At 42.2% G+C, this 20,255-nt stretch overlaps 1 protein-coding gene across 1 annotated transcript in view; it reads right to left on the reverse strand.

The window, feature by feature from the left end:
• Positions 1 to 463: 463 nt before the first annotated feature.
• Positions 464 to 20,255, reverse strand: part of LOC136836495 (uncharacterized) — a 107,444-nt gene continuing 87,652 nt past the window's right edge. The window contains exons 3-4 of the mRNA XM_067100832.1: positions 3,903 to 4,040; positions 464 to 732 (exon numbers count right to left, since the gene is read on the reverse strand). Coding sequence (XP_066956933.1) covers positions 649 to 732; positions 3,903 to 4,040 — 222 coding nt within the window. The 3' untranslated portion in view covers positions 464 to 648. The remainder of the gene's footprint in view (positions 733 to 3,902; positions 4,041 to 20,255) is intronic.

Below are 20,255 nucleotides of genomic sequence, written 5' to 3' on the forward strand. Positions count from 1 at the left end.
TTTTTCTATAAACTGACCAGCTGCTGAAATGAGCTGTCGAACAGATATAGGTATATGTATTTAGTTCTTCATAAAATACAAATATTTCATTTTACAAATACTGGATAAAACCTTAAGGACAGTCGTAATGATAATGGTTGAAAATGAAAGCTACTTTTCCGCTTCGTTAAAAGCTATGTAAATGGCGGCTCCTTATATTTCGTAACACAAATGTGAATGTCTGTAGAATTCCATGGAAGGGCTTGAAATCTGACGTATCTCCGCTGAATAATTTCATTTGTAAATACTACTAAATCAATGTAATAAAGATAATTTAAGAAATGAGAGGCGAAAAGGTCCAGAGAAAATAAAGGTGGAACAGTCAGCTTGCTTGAGTTCCACAAAGCTTAATTCTAAAAGTATAATTATTTGCACCAAGAGTTATCATTTGTGGAGGTTCAGGAGTAAGTAGGAAAATAGCAGGTATCTAAAAACTGGTTTTCTTCAAAATCGAGTGATAGGAATCCTTGGCCAGGGATAGACCATGAGAGCCACGTCCTCGAGGTCCCGGATGAATAGCCGCGCCCAGAATTGTGCAAGTGGGTCTGGTGTTAGACTCATTTTTACAGTATTGGACCTGGGATGGGCTAAGTTGGTCTGTGGGTAGCCTCAGGGACGTCGTTGTCTGGCCAGACGTTGTAGGAAACATCCTTTGAAGGAGGCCAGTCGCACATCAATCTCACCTTCTTCAAGCTGCGAATGAAATAAAGGATATTTGATTTACCAGTGAATTAAGTGCCCACAAAACCCTTGACTTGCTAAACCATATTTGGAGAGAGTGAAAACTTTTAAATTCAGAGTAACTTTATTCTTTAAACCCTGTGTGGTTGTGTTAACCCGAAACAAATCATGTTCTTTGTAATTTAATTTATCCACGTATTTTACAGTAATTCACTTATATTATTTTTGTGAAATGGTTAAATAAGAAACCATAAAATAAGAAATATTATTTTTTCACAGTATTTAGTAATTTCTATTTTACATTGGAGGAGTTGAAACATGTCTGCCTGTCAGCTTGGTGACCTACTTTAATGTGAAGGGGCTCTTCACAAAAGAGCAGCAAAACTAGATGAAGAATAATTATAAACAAGAGAATTCCATTTGTCAACAGAGCAAAATTAACTGAAGGATGTAATGTATGAGGCACATATTGCTGAATACAGGACTGACGCGAGTATTTACGAAGAAAAGGGAGAACTATAGAAAGCTTACGTTCATGGCTGAGGTGCATTGGTAAGATCAAATTTACAAATGAGGAAACGGCTGAGGTATGTAGTGTTTAAATGCTAGACAAAAGGCTTGACATAACGAAAGTTTACTTGTTTGGGACTGTGATGAAAAGGAAGAGGAACACTCAGTCGCAGGTGCGGTAGAACTGGAAATTGTAGGATAGCGAAACGAGAAGGCTCAGAATCTCACAGAGAATGTGCATAGAGGAGGTCCTGGATCAAATGGGCATTCAGGCTGAAACCACATAACGCAAAAGGGAGCGGAGAGAATCTGTCAGTTCAGCCCAGTAAAGGGAAAATATGACATATGAAAGAAGACGAGGCTGCCCTGTGATAATACTTAATTAAAGCGATGTCATAAAAGGATGCGTTAAGTGAGACACCGGTCAATGTTTACAAACGTGAAGCGGGCGCTTCTTCTTTATTGAGCATTCAAAACTGATTTAGAGATATATCACATAGATACAGCACAAAAAAAAATTTTAATATTGTAACGTGTCCTACCACAATTGTATCACAAATAAGGCCAGGAATGAAAATATGGGATGATGAAAGAGCCACTTTAATGATTTATCGTTCCTCATTTCACAGAGACAACAATATCTTGCAAAGCTTGGCTGTGCCATACGGGCGCTGTCATATACCGGCAATGAAGTAACCATAAGAACTTATTAATTTACTATGTTAATACAGTACTGCATCTGGGGAGTTGTTCGTAGGCTACGCTTTGTAAGCGGAGTTGAAAATGAATACGGCCAGAAAGAGTTTGATGCAAAGTGGTTGTCTATGTAACTGAGGGGTCTTCTGTGCCTTGCGGAATGGACGGTGGGATTCACCACATCTGCGAGTCACTTTGAGTGTTAAGCATTGAAAGCCCTAAGGATTTTGTATGAATAGGAAGTGCCATGGAGTGCAGGATGGAGCAGAGAGACTTTATTGATAAATCCAGTCTTTACTGTGTTTATGTTTTTCGGGTGTTTAGTACACACACACAGTAGCCTATACTTAATGCGCTGCTGATTTAGCGTGGGAATGTTTCTAGTAATAATTTATTGCAAGTACAGGTTTAGGAGTATTCCAGTGATCCGCAAGAATCTGCAGGATTTAATTATATGTTTTCACCTTGTGCGAAGTACCATCTCCTTCTTGTGTGAGGCTGCGTACGTTATGTATGTGGGATTGTGTCATGGACTCAAATTACCTGACTGTCTGCAAGTGCATCTATAATTATATGAAGGGTCAAGGGAATGCTTATGTATGTTTATATACTGTGTGAGGTTTTGTCTTAAGGTTTTATAATTTGTATATAATTTTAGCTGTCTCAGGTCAGGTGTCAGGTTTTTATATATATTTTTTTTAATTGTTAATGTATTTGCTCATTCCCTTAAGCCAGTACCATTGTGCATTGATTTTATGCATAAACCTGAGTATACCAGGGAACGGTCCTATATCACAGAGGTTCATGCATATTGTGATACTTTATAATCATTGCCTCAGGCATTAATAGACTGCAAATTTAGAATGCTTTTTTTCAGCAGTGCAAAAAATTTGATCATCCAAGATGTATATTGAAAGTTTTTAGGCATTAATAATGTACAAATCATGGTATACAAAATTTTGCATACAAGTAAAATATTTTATAATATAAAACAGAAAATATTGGGGAATCTGTGGTTGACAAATTTTTACATTACTGATGAAATATTGCATGTCTATAGAAATTACAAAGATTTTTTGAAAATTTCTGTAACATGAAATAAAGTCTGTAAACTCATTTCCTGCAAGAGGATATTGGACAATGAATGCTAGTTGGAAGACGTCAGTTTAGTCTTCTGTAAAAGAAAACTATTGTGACGGCTTTGTCTGTCCATCCGCACTTTATCTGTCCGCCCTCAGATCTTAAAAACTACTGAGGCTAGAGGGCTGCAAATTGGTATGTTGATCATCCACCCTCCATTCATCAAACATGCCAAATGGCAGCCCTCTAGCCCCAGTAGTTTTTTATTTTATTTAAGGTTAAATTTAGCCATAATCGTGCGTCTGGCAACGCTGTAAACAGGCCACCGCCGGGCCGTGGCTGAAAGCTTCATGGGCCACGGCTCATACAGCATTAGACACTTTGCAGAAAACTCGATTGCGCCAAAGAAACTTCGGCACATTTTTTTCTCACTGGTATCCATATCCTTTTACTCGGTCTTAAGTTTATTGCCTCACTGTTACCCGTAGGACAGGTGAAAGGGTTATTTAAATGTGTCCAGTAGCCCTTTTCAACTCATTTCCTAATACCGCACTGTATTCAGAGAATCCTGACGTCAGTATATCAGCTATATGGCAAATATTGCAGCCAGGTGAAATGCATAATTGTAAATAACTAGAAAGAAAAATTTTGAGTAACCTTTAATTCGTAAACAAGAAAATGGAAATATAGAATTATCTCCAGTAACCCGCATGCAAGATGAATATTTTATGAAATTCTAGATCACTGATATATCGTCAGCTTCTTAAGACTCATTTCCCATTATTTTCTTGAAAAAAAAAATGCCTTGAGGAAATCATCTCTTTCATTTCCTTGACAAACAAAACATTAAATGCAAGAAGATAGAAAGGAGAAGACAGATATATAATTTCTCTCACCTCATCTTGTGTATAAATATCAAGGTAACAGGAAGGCGAAACACACTGCCGCACACAGCGCGTGTGGTGGACACCTCTCAGCTCCAGGCACCTCGGAGATTGGGCACATGCAACCTCGTATTCAGACCAGACTTTTTCCTGAAAGGAAAATCAAGATGAAACTTCTTTTGTGTGTCACTCCTTCTTTCACGAAATTTGAATAACAGCAGCTGTGTTTCCGTAATGCCCCCCAAATTTTTTTTAAATACAAAAATAAATTTATGCTAGGTTATGATCACTGGTATGGGTTAACATAACTATCACTATATATATATATATATATATATATATATATATATATATATATATATATATATATATATATATATATATATATATATATATATATATATATATATATATATATATATATATATATATAGGCATATATATACTAGCTGACCAACCCTGCGCTGCCAGGAAAACTCTGGATGACAACCGATAAACTCTCTCTCTCTCTCCCTGTCTCTCTTTCTTCTTTCTCCTCCCTAACACCCCCTCTGCTCACTCTCTCCCTGTCTCTCTTTCCTCTTTCTCCTCCCTAACACCCCCTCTACTCTCTCTCTCTCTCTCCTCCCTAACATCTGCTCTACTTTCTCTCCCTCTCACTCTCTCCCTTTCCTATTAACATAGTTGCTTCAGTTACATTGCCCAGCATTTTTGACATTTTATATTTCACCCATTCTCACCCCGCCATTCCTATCGGGGCTGAACTGAACTTGGACTTGAAGGGCATCGGGAGTGTCACTATTCATCTCAGCGACCTTGAAAACTGTGGATTAGACACTAATATCTGTCATTTTTTACATTTTAATTCCCCCCCCCCTTCCTATCGGGGCTGAACTTGGACTTGAAGGGCATTGGGAGTGTCACTATTTATCTCAGCAGCCTCAAAAACTATGGATTAGACAGTAATATCTGTAATTTTTTAAATTTTATTTTTCACCCTTCTCAAACACCCCCCCCCCCTTACTATCAGGGCTGAACTTGGACTTGGACATCAGGAGTGTCACTATTCATCTCAGCAACCTCGAAAAGTATGGATTAGACACTAATATCTGTCGTTTTCAGTTACTTTTACAAGTCATCCCCTTCCCACCTCCACCCCCTTTGGTGCCAGTGATGTCTTACCCCCACAGTATTCATTTCCAGATAGTAAGTCATATGTATACCAAGCTTGGTTGAAATTGCTCAATGCATTTCAGAGTTATGCTGGAACATACATGAACTAGTTTATATATAAATTCATGTTTGAGACAAGGAAAATCTGCTAGTTGTTTGTATGCATTTGTGATCAGAGAGTAACGAACAAATACTGCTGATTCGTCGAATGCCATATGATCATTGGGCTTTGGCATGAGCAATTCAAATGAATGCCATACATCGAAGACCGTTATTGGTTTGTTTTTCAATTATAAGAAACCAATCAGCTGAGGTCTATGACCTAAGCAAGTTCAGTTTAAAAGTGAATAATCAGTAGATTAGCGGTCAACGGGTTGCATTTTTTGGATGTAGTAAACTTTATTTAAAATAACTGTACCATTACCTTTATCTGGTTTGGAAAGTATTAAGTTATTGTTTTTACTCAATTTCTGAATAGTGTTTAGATGGGCTCCTTTCTTTAATAAAGATTATCTAAACGCTCTTCAGAAATTGAGTAAAAACAATAACTTAATATTTTTCAAACCAGATAAAGGTAATGATGCTTTTATTTTAAATAAAGTTAATATCCAAAAAAATGCAAAATATACGTACTGATGATTCTGAATTTCATAAAACTGGCAACAAAGACTTTAAACTTATTTTTAAGGAAGAGGACAAAATTAACCATATTCCAAGATCTTAAAACAAACAAGTAGGCTACTACTCAAACTACTTATGATGAGGTTTTCGCCACTGGATCATCTTATGGTATCATGTACGGCCTTCCCGAAATACGTGAAGAGAACGTACCTATAAGGCCAATCCTTTCTTCATATACTACACCAAACTACAAAATTGCACAACACATAGTTCCTCTCTCTTGGAAAACTCTTTCAAATTCAAAAATGAATTTACTATTAACAGTTTCTTAGAATTTAAAAGTAATATTTTATGTCAAGATTCCGATCTGATCATGGCCAGTTTTGATATAGAATCACTATTCACTAATATACCTGTCGCGAATTTTACCCACACGACTGGGAAGGTTCTAAGTCCCTGATGGCACGGGACTGGGATGATCAGGCCTGAAGGGCTCTACCAGTAAACATGGAAGCGAAGGTCCAGCAAGATCAAGCAGGGTTTTACAATTTATTTAAAAAAAATAGACTAATTAAATTTAACATACATTAACACACAAGGACCACGCGGTGGGTACAAGAGAATACTGAAAGCTATACAAAACCCCCTAAAACTAAAAAAATAACATGCCTCTAGAAGCTACAATTTTGCACAAAACTTATTTCTGTACAATCAGGCTACACTTTAAGTGAATATCAAATATATCAGGCCTCGGATGGCAAAAATGCGAAGAGGTTAATTTAGCATACTAAATGAACCGGCTCTTGACTTTAAAATGAACGATTTGGCTGCTGAAAGCGATACCCTCGAGACAGACGCATATCGCCTTTCTGCATGCTTCGTCGTCATCTCGATTCCCTTTCAAAATTTATACATGGGTTATTTTACTAAAAGAGGTACTCGAATTGTATAAAAAGGAGCCTCTCCAACATTCCCGACACAGACAACACAGGCAGTTCGCCGGACACAAATAATAATCAGACATATTTACAGAAAAAAAGTGAACCACGAACTCAGCCGCCTGCTTACCACTCCCCCTCACTTATCCTGAACGTTGTGAAGGATTTTCGAGAAAAAACGGATCCAGTTTTTTTCCCGACAATACCAGTGGAGGAAACAATTATGTTTTGGATACTATTTTTAATGATCAGGACAATGTGTACCATGGTTTTAACCGCTTAGATTTTAAAGAGCTGTTAGAGTTGGCGGTGCGGGACACGGCCTTTGTGTTTAACAACGAAGTTTCCATGCAGGTGGAAGGTGTAGGAATGGGCAATCCATTTAACTGCATTTTTGCTGATATTTTCATGCACAAATTCGAGAGAGAGCTGCTGGACAGCTGTCCCTCTGTGTTTAAGCCTTTATTTTATCGCCGTATGTTGACGACACTTTTGTCGTTTTCAAAGACCGTCACCACTGTGACCAGCTTTTACAGTATGCTAATTCACTGCATAACAACATTAAATTTACTTATGAATTAGAAAATAACAACCAATTATCTTTTTAGACACCATCGTCATCCGTGATGACAATAGATTTCATACTGGTGTGTTTTGCAAGAAAACCTTTCCAGGTCTTGGACAGAATTTTTACAGTTCGTGCTTTTATAATTTTAAATTGAATTCTCTGTCCACTCTCCCCCACAGTTGCATCTGAGTGGAATCTTTTTCACAAGGAAATAGGTTTTCTCTATGATTACTTTAAATGCAACTGCTATCCATCCAATTTAGTTTTAAAAAATGTTAAGAAAACATTGGATAAGTCCTTTCACCCTCCTGCTGCCACACACTTGGCACGTAAATTAACATACTATATAAGTTTTCCATTCACACATGACACCTCTATCCTACCCAATCTAAAAAGGATTTTAACGAATTATTTTCATGTAGTTGACGTGAAGCTAAGAACCCAAGAACTATTGGTGGTATGTTTCGTCACAAAGAAAAATGCCCGCTTTAATGCAGTCCGGTGTTGTTTATTTATTTACTTGCTGCCAATGCCATTGTCAGATATATGTGGGAAACACGCGCCAACTGCTTAAGTCAGATGTGACTCACATATTGGCGTTAGTTTTCTTACTGGGTGCAAGTTGTCCAATCCTGAAACATCAAATATCAGAAATCATATAAAACAATGCAAATGTAAAATAAATAAATTAAATGATTTTAAAATCATACTAACCAGCCAACAAGAACACCACCAAACCACCTCCCTATTCTTGAATCGTTAGCGATCAAGAAGCTTGTTCCTTCTTTGAACAATTATTCCTCGTCCACGCCCCTGTATACAGTATAGCCTAAACCACACACTGCCTTTTTTTTTATACAGCAAATGAACTTCGAGGAATGAGGTCTGTTAGTTGAAACACTCTAGGCCTTTCTCTTTTATCAATTTATTTTAGATTTTATGGTCATAATTTATTTGTACATTGTACATACATAATTTCTTGCTGTATTTGTATATTTTACTTTGTATTTTTAGGCCGTGATGAATAAAGAAAAACCATGTCTGCTTTAGTGCCTTCTTATTATATATATATATATATATATATATATATATATATATATATATATATATATATATAGTGGAACCCTAGTTCTCTAATGCCTCCCATCTCGAATGTTTTGTTTCTTGAGCATATTACTTGAAGAAAAATCTCGGTTGTCTAACATATCATCGGTGTTCAAGCAACCAACCACAGTTTTTGGAACCTGTATCTGCAGTTCGGAACTTATATAATAAGATGCATCCTTCACCCCTGTCGTTGAAGCAAGAGGCAATTGGGATAGTTTGACCATGGAGAGGCTGCCAGTTCTAACAAGGATGCTGTAGATATATTTGTTTATGAATTTAAGAACTATGCAGAGACAGGGTGTTATTATCCAACAAGTGTTCAAATACAATGACACAGACCTCTTTTGGAAGAAAATACCTAAGAGGACCTACATCACTCAGGAGTAGAAGCCATCACCAAGATGCCAATGAAGGACAGTGGGACTTTAAACTTCAAGGCTTTGCTTGCGTACCTTTCTGAAAACCTGAAGTTTTTAAAGAAAGATAATGTTGTAAAAATTACATTATATGTTGTGTGGGGATTATAGTAAAGCTTGGGCAGACCCAATTGCAAAGGAAAACAAATTACCACTCAAGGCCCTCCCTATTATAGATAATGCTTCTGCTCACCCTTCATAACTGAAGGCAGAGTTAGTGGAGGAATACAGTTTCACTATGTTGAATTTCTTGCCCCTAACGCTATTCATTTCATCCAGCCCATGAACCAACAGAGCATTTGAAACTTTTAAGAAACTAAACCAAAGCGGTGTTTCAAAGCCGCTTCAAAGTGACCTTGAAGAGTTACCTCCCACAGAGTTCCATAAATATAGTCTCATGCAGGAAGCCAGGGGAAAGTGTTTCACAATACCATGAACTCAGCCTTGTAGGAAACTGTGGCCAGACTCTGTACCAGACAGACTTAGATGGCATTGGAGCTAAGGTTGCTCTCAATGATATTGTGTCTCTGGGTAAGTGCAAGGATTCAGTGGTGTGATGTTGGAGGAGGACCACAGCATTGAGCTCATCATAGAAAAACTCCAAAACCTTCAGGGGGAGCAGCAACAGAAGGCAGCTGAGAAAATATTTTCACAGGAGGAGAGAAGGGAAGATTTTCCTTGTCCATTAATCAAGGAAATGTGTAGGATACTAAATTAGGAAACTTACAAAGTTCAGTGTACCAAATTCCATCATAAACTTATCAGTGCTAATTTGGCTTGTTATCTATATGTCACCTACTCTGAGGTGCTAGTACTAAGCACTGTATGGTAAATGTAAAGAAGAGGGCTGTGCAAAGATATCATTTATTCATGTAATTTGTCGACCACACAATATAGAAATGAGTGTATATGATACTTTGATCCCTGAGGGGCTAATACTAAACACGGCGTCCCAAGGAGCTTCCGCCATGTTTAGTACTAGCACCTTGGAGTAGGTGATGTGTAGATAAAAAGCCAAAGTAGCACCAACTTATCAATGATAATGCCATATCTCACTTCACAAAAGTTTCAAAACAAACTCACTGGACAGGTTTTTATTGAAATAGAGGTCTAGTGAGTCTCAAGCAGGTGTTATTGGTGCAAAGAGTCAGATTGGTTGATTTGTGGCTATTAAAACTGGCGTCACAACATGTAAGTTATTGACGCAGTAATAAAATTAAATGGGAAACTAAAAAGATAAACAAATAAATAAGTTTAAAAGGAATTGTCTTGCAGGTGTTGTGGAGACTGATAGGCTTAGGGATTTATGGCCATCCCTAGTCCTCCAAGGAGTTGAGTGTTGAAGGATTGATCTCCCACTTGAAGGATTCCAAAGGCCTTCTAGTAACCGCTTCCACTGTAACGGTCACTGCTTCCACGGTTACGGTGTCTACCAGCTCGAGGGCCACCTCTACGTTGCTGATAACACAGCACATGCCTCTTGTAGTGTGCCCTCAGGCATTACCCTCTACATCTTCATACCTTGGTGACATCCTCCTCCACACACTGCTGTCCAAGGCCTGCCACAACCTGAAGAAGTCAAAGAAGAGGAATCAGAAGCCATCGACATCATCTTCGTCTTCATCTTCATTGTCTGCTGTCATCTCCTCCCCTTCTTCCTAAGCTAGTAAGCGGAGGAAGAAGGTTGTCTCTCCCAGCTGTAAGAAGTCCTGTAGGGCTTCTGACAACCAGCCATCCTCCACGGGGAAGGCTATGGAGCAACCACTACCTGGGGTTCCATGGACCCCTGGCACACCGGTCCTGGGAAGTCACCTTCCCAGGCCGGTAAGGGTCCCCGGTCTACAGACCCAGGCCTAGCTGCCATCAGGGCCCAGCAAGAGCTAATGAGTAGAGAGTGGGCAGGCGCTCACTCACCTCCTTCCCATTCCCCAAAGAGAATGGTGCAAGGGTCCCGGAACGGTGATGCTGGTCTACTGGCCCACTTGCCTGGGAAAGGCAAGAGGAGGTCCCCATCCAGTCTTCTTCTACTGTAGAGGCTCCAGCTTCTAAGAAGACTGTAGCACGTCCATGGGACAGCCCCTGTTCATGTTCCCACACACAAGATGGCTCTTTCCGACCCGTATGGCCATCGTCACCACAGGTTGATGACCTCACATGGCCTTACTCACCTGCCAGGGCCTTAGCCTCTGATAGGTCCAGTAACAGTGCTAGGGATCTCTCACCTGTCCCCTCCACCTCCTCAGGGTTTTCTGGGAGCTAAGAGCCAGACAGGCCTAGGGTTCAGGACCATTCACATTCCCATCCCAGCCCGGCCATAGAAACATACGTTCCGGGTTCCATCCTTGGGCTGGACCGGTTGTATGATCAAGTGGTGGAGAGATCACCAGGGGTCTCTGGCAAACATCCCCCTCCAGCAGAGGGAGTAGCCTGGGAAGATCATGACCTGGAAGGGCTTGAGGGCCCTATGCCCCAGGACTCAGACACCCCCGAGTTGCAGAGGACTTTTTCAGAGATCACCCATTTGACACTACAGTTTAATGATCTCAAGGAAGAAACCATGGCTTTCCCCATGGACCGATATTCAGCCGTTGAGGCTTTTTTGGGCCCACAGAAGGAACACAGGGTCTCTATGGCTTGCCATGGTCAGGACTTGCTGAATGGGTTTTGGACCAGGTTAACTCTCATGTCTGGGCAGGAGAACTCACTTAGGTCTAGCTGATTGTACAAGACACTTCCTCAGCCTCTCACTCACCAGAGGAAATACTACAATCCCTTGGAGAGACTTTTGCCGACAAAACAGGTTGACTCAGACCTGGTGCGTCTGTGTCTGGGTCTGTCGCTGGATTGCCTCTGCACGGAGGGAGTTGCCCTTTCATAGCAGGATGCAGCAGCAATGGAATTGACTGCCATGGCAGCATTCCAAATGGTTTCCTGGATCGATCTCTGGTCCCTTGCAGTGGCCAAGATTGCTTCTTCCTCTTCAGGATCTTGTGCATCTGAAAAGGAATCCACATTCAGGAGACTGATGTTGTCTGGAGGTAGGGCCATCTCCTACCTAGCCCACCAGACAGCTAACCTGTGGGCAAACCTGGTGCTCAAGAGAAGAAACTCTGTGCTCTCTCAGGTCACCAGGTTTGTTGGTTCAGAGTCGGCACTGGCACTCAGGAACAGACCAATATTGGGTTCCACTTTCCTCTTCCTTAGAGGAGAGGTGGAGGCTGTGGTGGACAGGATAAGGACCAAAAGCAATGACATGCTTGTTCACCAGGCAGTGACCAAGACCTCCAGGTCTTTGTGGGGCACTGTAGCCTAACCTTCGGGTCCCAGGAGGTCTCTGGCTTCCTCGGGCCACCACAGGAACAGTCTTCTTCTGCCCCTGCTAAGAAAGGTGTGCAGCCGCACCCTTTTCAGCCTCCTGTCCATCCTAGGAAAGGGGGCAAGGGTAAGAAGGGAAAAGGTTGCTTGGGGCAGCATTCCTCCCCTCTTGCTGCCATTGGTGTGAGGAGGTGCCTGTCGACATGCCTGGAGACTATCCAGCTTTTTGTGAGCAAGAGGTTTTTCTCACCACACAGTGACAGATATGTCTGGATACCTTCGTAAATCCTTTGTGGCTCTGTACCAGGGGGAATGGGCCGTCTTCTGTGGTTGGTGTCGTCAATGGGGTATCTCTCCTGCCAGAGGTACTCTTCAGCAGGTAGTGGATTTTTTTGTCTTTCTTCACCGAGAGAAACTTCTCTCTGCCTCAGCTATTAAGGGCTACAGAGGTACCCTTGGTCATGTCCTTCACCTTAAAGGTATCGATCTCTCTTCCTCATGGGAGATCTCTATGCTGTTGAGAAGCTTCGAACAGTCTTGCCCTCCCAGGGAACTCAGGCCCCCTGAGTGGGATGTGATTCATCTTACAGAGTTTGACTTGTGCACCCTACGAGCCTTTATGAGAATCATCAGACAGGGATCTGACCTTCAAGACTTTTCTTGCTGCCCTGGCATCGGCGAAGAGAGTTGGCGAGCCATATGACCTTTACTTTGATATTAAGCACTCGAGGGGATGGGGATCCGTCATGCTCGAGTCTATCCTGGAATTCGTGGTGAAGACTCAGAAAGATGGGAGTACATTCCAAGTAAGTGCTCACAATGTTAGGGGCATTGGTCCGTCCCTCGCATTCAGGAAGAACCTGTCAGTTCTACAGGTATTAAGGACAGGAGTGTGGTCCCGACAAACCACATTCACATCCCTCTACCTCTGGGACATTGCCCACAGGTCCTTGAACACATTTTTCTTGGGTCCTGTAGTGGCTTCTCGACAAGTTGTGTAGCTCACCCAGCTCCCCTACAGGGACAGGTAGCATCTCACCTAAGGTGTACTGTAAGCAAGAGAGAGAATGTGTGAGTGACTGGCCTCTTCCCTTTTCTCTTTTACCTCTCCTCTCTCGTAGGGCAGAGAGGCAGGTGGTGAGCCATCACGTGCTGGACTGGCATGTCTTGCAGGTGAGTATAGATAACTGAGTACACTGTCTATAATCTAGAGTAGATTGTTAGATGCAAGTCCTCCTCCTCTTTCTAGCAAGGGGAGAGAGGGGTTGACAATAAAAGAAACCTGTTGGTTTTATTAGCTTTTTATTGTCTCCGACACTATGGGTTCATCCAAGCCTTTTTCTTTGGAATAATGACATAAACTCATTAATTCAAGCCTAGAAGTCTGGCAGTTGAGCATCCCATATGTTCAATGGACCAGATGCACTGGACTCCTTCTTCGGTTCTTCGAGACCAGGAAGAGATACCTGGGTGGTAGAACTTCCAGGAGGTTCAGAGATTTGCCCAGAATCCACCCTACAAAGGATAGGTCTCCTATGTAGACCAGAGGTTTGTATTTGTTTAGGAACAAATTGCAAATTTTAAAGTAATTTGTATTTTTCCTAACATACAAACCTGAAGGTCTTTACATTTACAGTCCACCTCAGCCACCCCTAATTGTGGTACCTGGGCCGAAAGGCAAAGTGGAGTGCAGACCAAAGTGTAGGTGGGGCTTCCCCCTACTGTCAGTAGCTAACGATCTTGTTTGAAAGTTATCAGCCCTTCCAACTCATGTTCGCAAGCAAAATCCTATGTAAAGACCTTCAGGTTTGTATGTTAGAAAAAAATACAAATTACTTTAAAATTTGCAATTTTAAATTCTCAAGACTGAGACATTCAACCAGCAAATGTCTCACAGTCAAGAGCACAATACAGCCATCACACATGGAGATTTTCACCTGACATCAAGAACTCATGTGTGAGTCTTGTATGCCCAATCCTTAACCTGCACAACTTTGTTTCTTGTCTCCTTGGCATATAGGGATATGACCAAGGAAACACTGATGACGTAATACTATGCATATTTTGGTTTGTTTCAATTCCTTCCCAAAGGGCTGCCAAAGATTTTTCATTTTCTGACCTACAAAAAAAAAAAAAAAAACATCCTGTGGTAGTAGGCATCTTCTGGGTTTTGGAAAGATGGCTGCTGGCTTAGCAAGTTAATCAGCTTGCTTGATCCCAACCATCCTCTTCTTTTCACTAACAGCAGCTGTTCCAATATCTCTAAAATCAGTGGGTTTAAAGAGTTAATAGATTCTAGCTACTGCAGAGCACTTAACAAGTCACAATATATTGTTAAACTATTTCCATTCTGAGTTAAAATTTCCTTTAAGTCCTTTAAAATTGCAGGAAGTTCTGCTGTAGAAAAAAAAATAGACACAGCAGATGATAATTTCCATCTTCTTTCTACACCAAGGAAGGCCACTCCAAAACAGATGCCAGTACCTGACTTTGAGCCATCCTTGAAAACTGCTAGGGAGTTATCATGTTGGGAGGATTGAGCTGAAAATATTGATTACATTGCCTCATTGGACATTTCTGCTTTTGCTAAATTAGAATATCTACACAATTTTACCTCTAGAAGGTTCCAGGGGGCTAACCAAATACCCAGCTGGTAAAATCTCCATCCTTGGCATGTTTTAATTGCCTGGTTATACATTTCATTCTAAAAACAAATGGTTGAGGTTGCTTGGGGCGATTTTCATAAAATTTCCAATGCCTTTCATTTCTGATACAAATGCTGGTTAAGGACTTGGGAAGTCTCTGAAATCTGTACCAGCTCCAAACCAGCAGACGTTGGTAATGAAGATCTAGAGGCATCTCACCAGTGACGACAAGCATGCTCTCATTGGGAGATGATTTATATGCTCATGTAGACAATCTTACTCCTCCATGATGAATTGAATTAAGCATTTTAAGGCTATTAGGCTTTGCTGAGGTATACACTGCACACCCGTAAGTTAATTTTGAAAAGACCAAGGCTTTGTATAATCTCAACATCTGAGTTTGACCAGTACCCCCACGAAGTGTGGGACAGAAATTTCTGCTGATTCATTGCACTTAAGCATTTTGGTCTTAATATATTTCAGATGTGGAATCCAAGTCAGCTTGCTTTAAAAAATCAACCCAAGAAGTCTTATTTTACCAACACATGAAATTCTCTGCCCATTTATAAACAGATCTGGATAAGGATGGAGTCCTCTTACATTGGAAAGTACATGGTTGCCATTTTACTAGTTGAAAACCTAAATCCATTCATCTCAGCCCACTTTACTATGCTATCATTGCAGAGCAGAAGGCGGCGTTCAGTCACTGCCATCCTTGTTGCTGCAAAAGATACTGAAAGGTCATCAACAAAAAAGAGTATAAGCTAATCTGGGGGAGTTATTTTGGATACCCCATTGACTGCTAAGGCAAACAAGGTTACACTTAGAACACTTCCTTGTGCACTCCTTCTTGGTTGAATACATCTGACATTGTTGCTCCAACTTGAATCTGAAATAGCCTATTTTTTTAAAATGCCCTCATAAAAAGAGACAAATTGTCTCTCAGGTTACATTTATAAAGAACTCTCAGAATGCCATACCTAAATGTTGTATCATAAGCCTTCTCAAGATCAAAGAAAACAGTGATGTGATGCAGTTTGTTAGTAATAGCTTCACATATTGAAGATACCATTCGAACCAACACACCAGTTGTGGAGTGCATGCTTCAAAAACCACACTGAACAGGCAACAGATGTTTACACGTTCCAAGTACCACATTAAACAAGTGTTCACTATTTTTTCCATGATCTTACACAGACATGTCAGTGCAACGGGACGATAATTCTTTGTCCTGAATCGGACTTTCCTTGGTTTCATGAATGGCAGTAATTTTAACATCTCCCAAAGCATAGGGAAGATATGTTCTCGAAAAATTCTGTTGATAAAAAGACTGGTATTTTCAGCGGTATGCTTAATTATTGAATATGTTATATCATCCAGTCCAGTCCAGGAGATGATTCACTATATTTATTTAAGGCTGATTCAAATTATCTCATAGTAAAAGGTACATTGTATTGTTCATTCCTTGATGTATTAAAATCAACTTCTACCTTCTTTTGAGCTGAATAGGGTCTGTCATAATTTTTCTTTGCAACATTAGCAAAATGATTAGCAAACTCATTTGCTGTTAACTTCACAACCACTGATGTTGAAAACTGGAGGTTAAGACGGAGTAAATTTTCCTGCTATTTTTATTACTTTCTTCCCAACTAAAGTCAAGGTTTTTTTTAATCTAGTGAAGATATGAAAATTCCAAGATTCATTTCGTGCCTTTTTAATTTCTAATGACTCATGTATTTGTGGAACTCTGTGGAACGTATCTACCCATTATTCGCGGAAAATTCACCCATTCGTGGTATTTTTCACTGAGAAATATTCACTAATTACTGTATTTTCATATCATTTTCATGACTAAATGCACTTTTTGTGATAAAACTATTAAAATACTCAGGTATAAGCATTTTTAGAGGGTTTTTCTTGTGTTTAAACTATCAAAATAGGCAATTCTAAGTGTTTGTAGAGGGGTTTTAAGTATTCGCGGATTTTAGCTATTCGTGGGGATGTGCGGTATGCATTTCCCGTGAATACGGGGGTTTACTGTACTCACATTTTTGTCTATGATACCTGGTGAAAGCTGACTTCATATGAGTTTCCTGGCATTTATGAGTCCACCAGGGAACTGGTCTGCAGATAAATATGCTGTGAGGTCAAAGAGACAGAACTAGGTACTTACTAATTTATTTGCCTGGGCACAGGTATACATAGCAGCGTGGGGACGGAAACAAAGTGCCCGGCCTTCGATTGCCGTGACCCGTACTCTGAGTGAGAGCAATTTGTGTTTGTTAACAGTCAAACAAATAGCAATAATAATGTACGTACAGTGATCAAATATATATTGGCGGAAAGGTCAGGAAATTCTACAAACAAATATATACATGAGATTCTTGCTGTGTTGATAGATGCGATACATGATCGTGATTAATGGGAAAGGAAGCGATGTCTGACATCTGACAAGTACTCCCCCCCCCCTCCAAGACAATTATTTGAAATAATGGCTGGAAGACCTGTTGAATGTCAATCACAGTATCTCTTTGGGAGCAGGAGCCAACCCTGAGTTCTTGATACCTTTGGTTATGGAGTGGCTTCAACTGCTGAATCGTCCGGATGACATCCTTTGTGCGGCCCTTGGGATGTCCTCGACTACATTTCAGGATGCCAATCACTTCATCAGAGGCCTTGTTTTGTGGAGGAATTCTGGGACACCTGCCAGTTTCCTACCTGAGTTCCGCTGTCCATTAGGAAGGCTGGCTTTAACCTGTCGACAGATATCCAGTCTTCCTGCCCATGGATGCTGATGAGGTAGGCCTTGGATGTTCTACTGACGACTCGGTACAGTTCTCTGTATAGTCTGGTCAAGGGTGGGCAGTGGGCATCATTCCTCATGAAGATATGTGTACAGGTATTCAGCCTTCTGGGCTGAAGCTATGGGTCCTGTCCGCGAAAGTCTTAGGGCAGGACGCAAACTTCTTTGCAATTTCTCTTAGCCTTGGAAGGGGCATATCGCGGTTGTCTGGCTCTGTGGGGAAGAATTCTCCAGGTACAGCCAATATTTTACCATAGAATTTCTCTACAGGAGATTCGTCTACATTTGCCCTTGGTGCGGTGCGGAGACCCAGCAGGAGCCAGAGCAGCTGCGCCTTCCAATTTTCGTCAGTGCAACATACTGCCATCAGAGCTGCTTTCAGTGAACGGTGGGTTCTTTCCACCATACTGTTGGCCGCAGGCTTGTATGCCATCGTACTGTGGAGTAATGTCCCCATCAGGCGTGCCAGGGAGACCCAGAGGTCCGATAAGCATGCCAGGCCTTTGTCTGTAGTTGTGTCATCAGGCACTCCGAAACAGCTTATCCAACTTAACAGTAGGGCTTCGGCGCAGGTGCTTGTTGATGCTTCTACCACTGGGGTTGCTTCCAGCCATCTTGTGGAACAGTCTATGATTGTTGGGAGGTATCTGGCGCCCTTTAATTGCGGCAGAGGTCTTACGACGTCTACATGGGTGTGCCCGAAACACCGTCATGGTTGAGGGAAGTCTCCGATGCCTGATTCTGTGTGCCGGGTGATCATACTTGTCTGGCACAGTATGCAGTTCTTTGCCCATTCTCATATATCCTTCCTGATCCTGTGCCACACGAATTTCTCTGTCATCAGGCGTTTTGTTGTCCATCCTGATGGATAGGACAGCCTGTGGATGATGTCGAACGTCTGCTTTTTCATGATGCGGGTATCAGGGGCCACGGGAGGCCTGTGCTGGTGTTGCAGACAAGTGTTGATCCGGATCCACCCACTGGCACGTCTTCCAACCTCAGTGCGGTAAATGCCATGCGGTAAGCTGCCGTTTCCGGGTCTGTGGCCTGCTCCTTCCCCAGGTCTTCATAGTCTATGCCCAGGTGGACTGAATTTATTTCAATTCTTGATAGGGCGTCAGCTACTGGGTTCTTCTTCCTAGGGACGTAACTGATGGTGCAGCCAAATTCAGAGATAGCGGCCAGGTGCCGTTGCTGTCTTGCCGACTATGTGTCTTCCGCCCTTGGCTTGTGGTATGTCAGGATGGTGAAAGGGCTGCCGTCCAAGAGCTACTTGAAGTGCTGCACGGCTTGGTAGATTGCCAGCGGTTCTCTGTCAAATTTACTGTAGCGGGTCTCCAGCGGCTTTAACTTGTGGCTAAAAAAGGCAAGCAGGCGGGGGAAACTGTCTACTATCTGCTCCAGTATGGCTCTGCAGGCGACGTTGCTGGCGTATGTGGTAAGTCTCAGGGGGGCGGTGGGGTCTTGATATGTTAAGGTGGTGGCTTTGATGAGGGCTACCTTCATCTGTTCGAACACCTTTTGCTGCGGGGCTTCCCAAGTCAGTGCCGAGGAACTCCTGCAGGGACTTGATGGTTTTTGGTGATGGAAACTCCTTCACTGCATTCACCTTGGAGGCCATGGGGTGGACACCTGCCGGAGAGACCTCATGTCCCAGGAAGTCTACCTTCTCCACTCCAAAGGTACATTTGTCGAATCTGACGACCAAACCATTCTCCTGAAGGTATTTCAGCACAGCCCGGATGTAACCCAGGTGCTCCTCCGGGGACCTGGAGAAGATCAGGATGTCGTCCACGTAGCAGACACAAAGGTAGGTCCCCAAAGATGCTGTCCATAAGGCGTTGGAATGTGGCCCCAGCGTTCCTGGGGCCGAAGGTGGAGTAGGAGAAGGTGTATGTCCTGAACGGCATGATAATGGCTGTCTTTGGAATGCCTTCGGGATGTAATGGTACCTGAAAATAGGACTTGAGCAAATCCATTTTGTGAATATCTTGGCCCCGTGCAGGGCACCTGTTAAGTCCTGCATGTTTGGCAGGGGATAGTGGTCCGGTGTTGTCACTAGGTTCAGCCAATGATAGTCCCCACAGGGCCTCCAGGAAGCATCTGGTTTTTTCACCATGTGGAGGGGGGACGCCCATGGACTCGATGCCTTTTTGTAGATACCCATCCTTTCCATCTTGGGGAACTTTCATTTAGCATCTTGGAGTTTCTTGGGTGGCAGGTGGTGGAACTTGGCATGTATCTTTGGGCCTATAGTGGTGATGTGGTGATGGATGCCATGCTTGGCCTGGGTACCTGGCACCTGACACAGTTCTGGCTTGAAGACATCTGGGAATTCGTGGAGGAGGGCGCTGCATTTGTTCAATGAGATGGTGCACATGGCTGGCATTCCCGGTCCGGTGGAGAGCGGTTGGGAGCGGCAGGTTCTGGTATCCAGCAGGCGTTGTCGGCCGACATCTACTAGCAGTCCTTGATGTGCGAGGAAATCAGCGCCCAGCACAAGAAACCTAACATCTGCGATGATGAAGGGCCACTCATATTTATGGCCCAGGATGGATATTCTGTGGGTCTGAGTTCCGTAGCAGAGGATGGGGCTTCCATTTGTGGCCACTAGCACGGCTGCAGTGCCGGACCTGCGGTTGCGGTCCTCCCTCGACAGTGGAAATACCGATTGCATAGCCCCAGTGTCTACCAGCATCCATCGTCTTGATATGGCATCGTGGATGAAGAATCCTACTTGCTGGGGTTCCTTAAGGTTTGCAGCCACTGCTGTTATGGG

Source organism: Macrobrachium rosenbergii, chromosome 56 (assembly GCF_040412425.1).
Source record: "Macrobrachium rosenbergii isolate ZJJX-2024 chromosome 56, ASM4041242v1, whole genome shotgun sequence".
Taxonomy (NCBI): Eukaryota; Metazoa; Arthropoda; class Malacostraca; order Decapoda; family Palaemonidae; genus Macrobrachium; species Macrobrachium rosenbergii.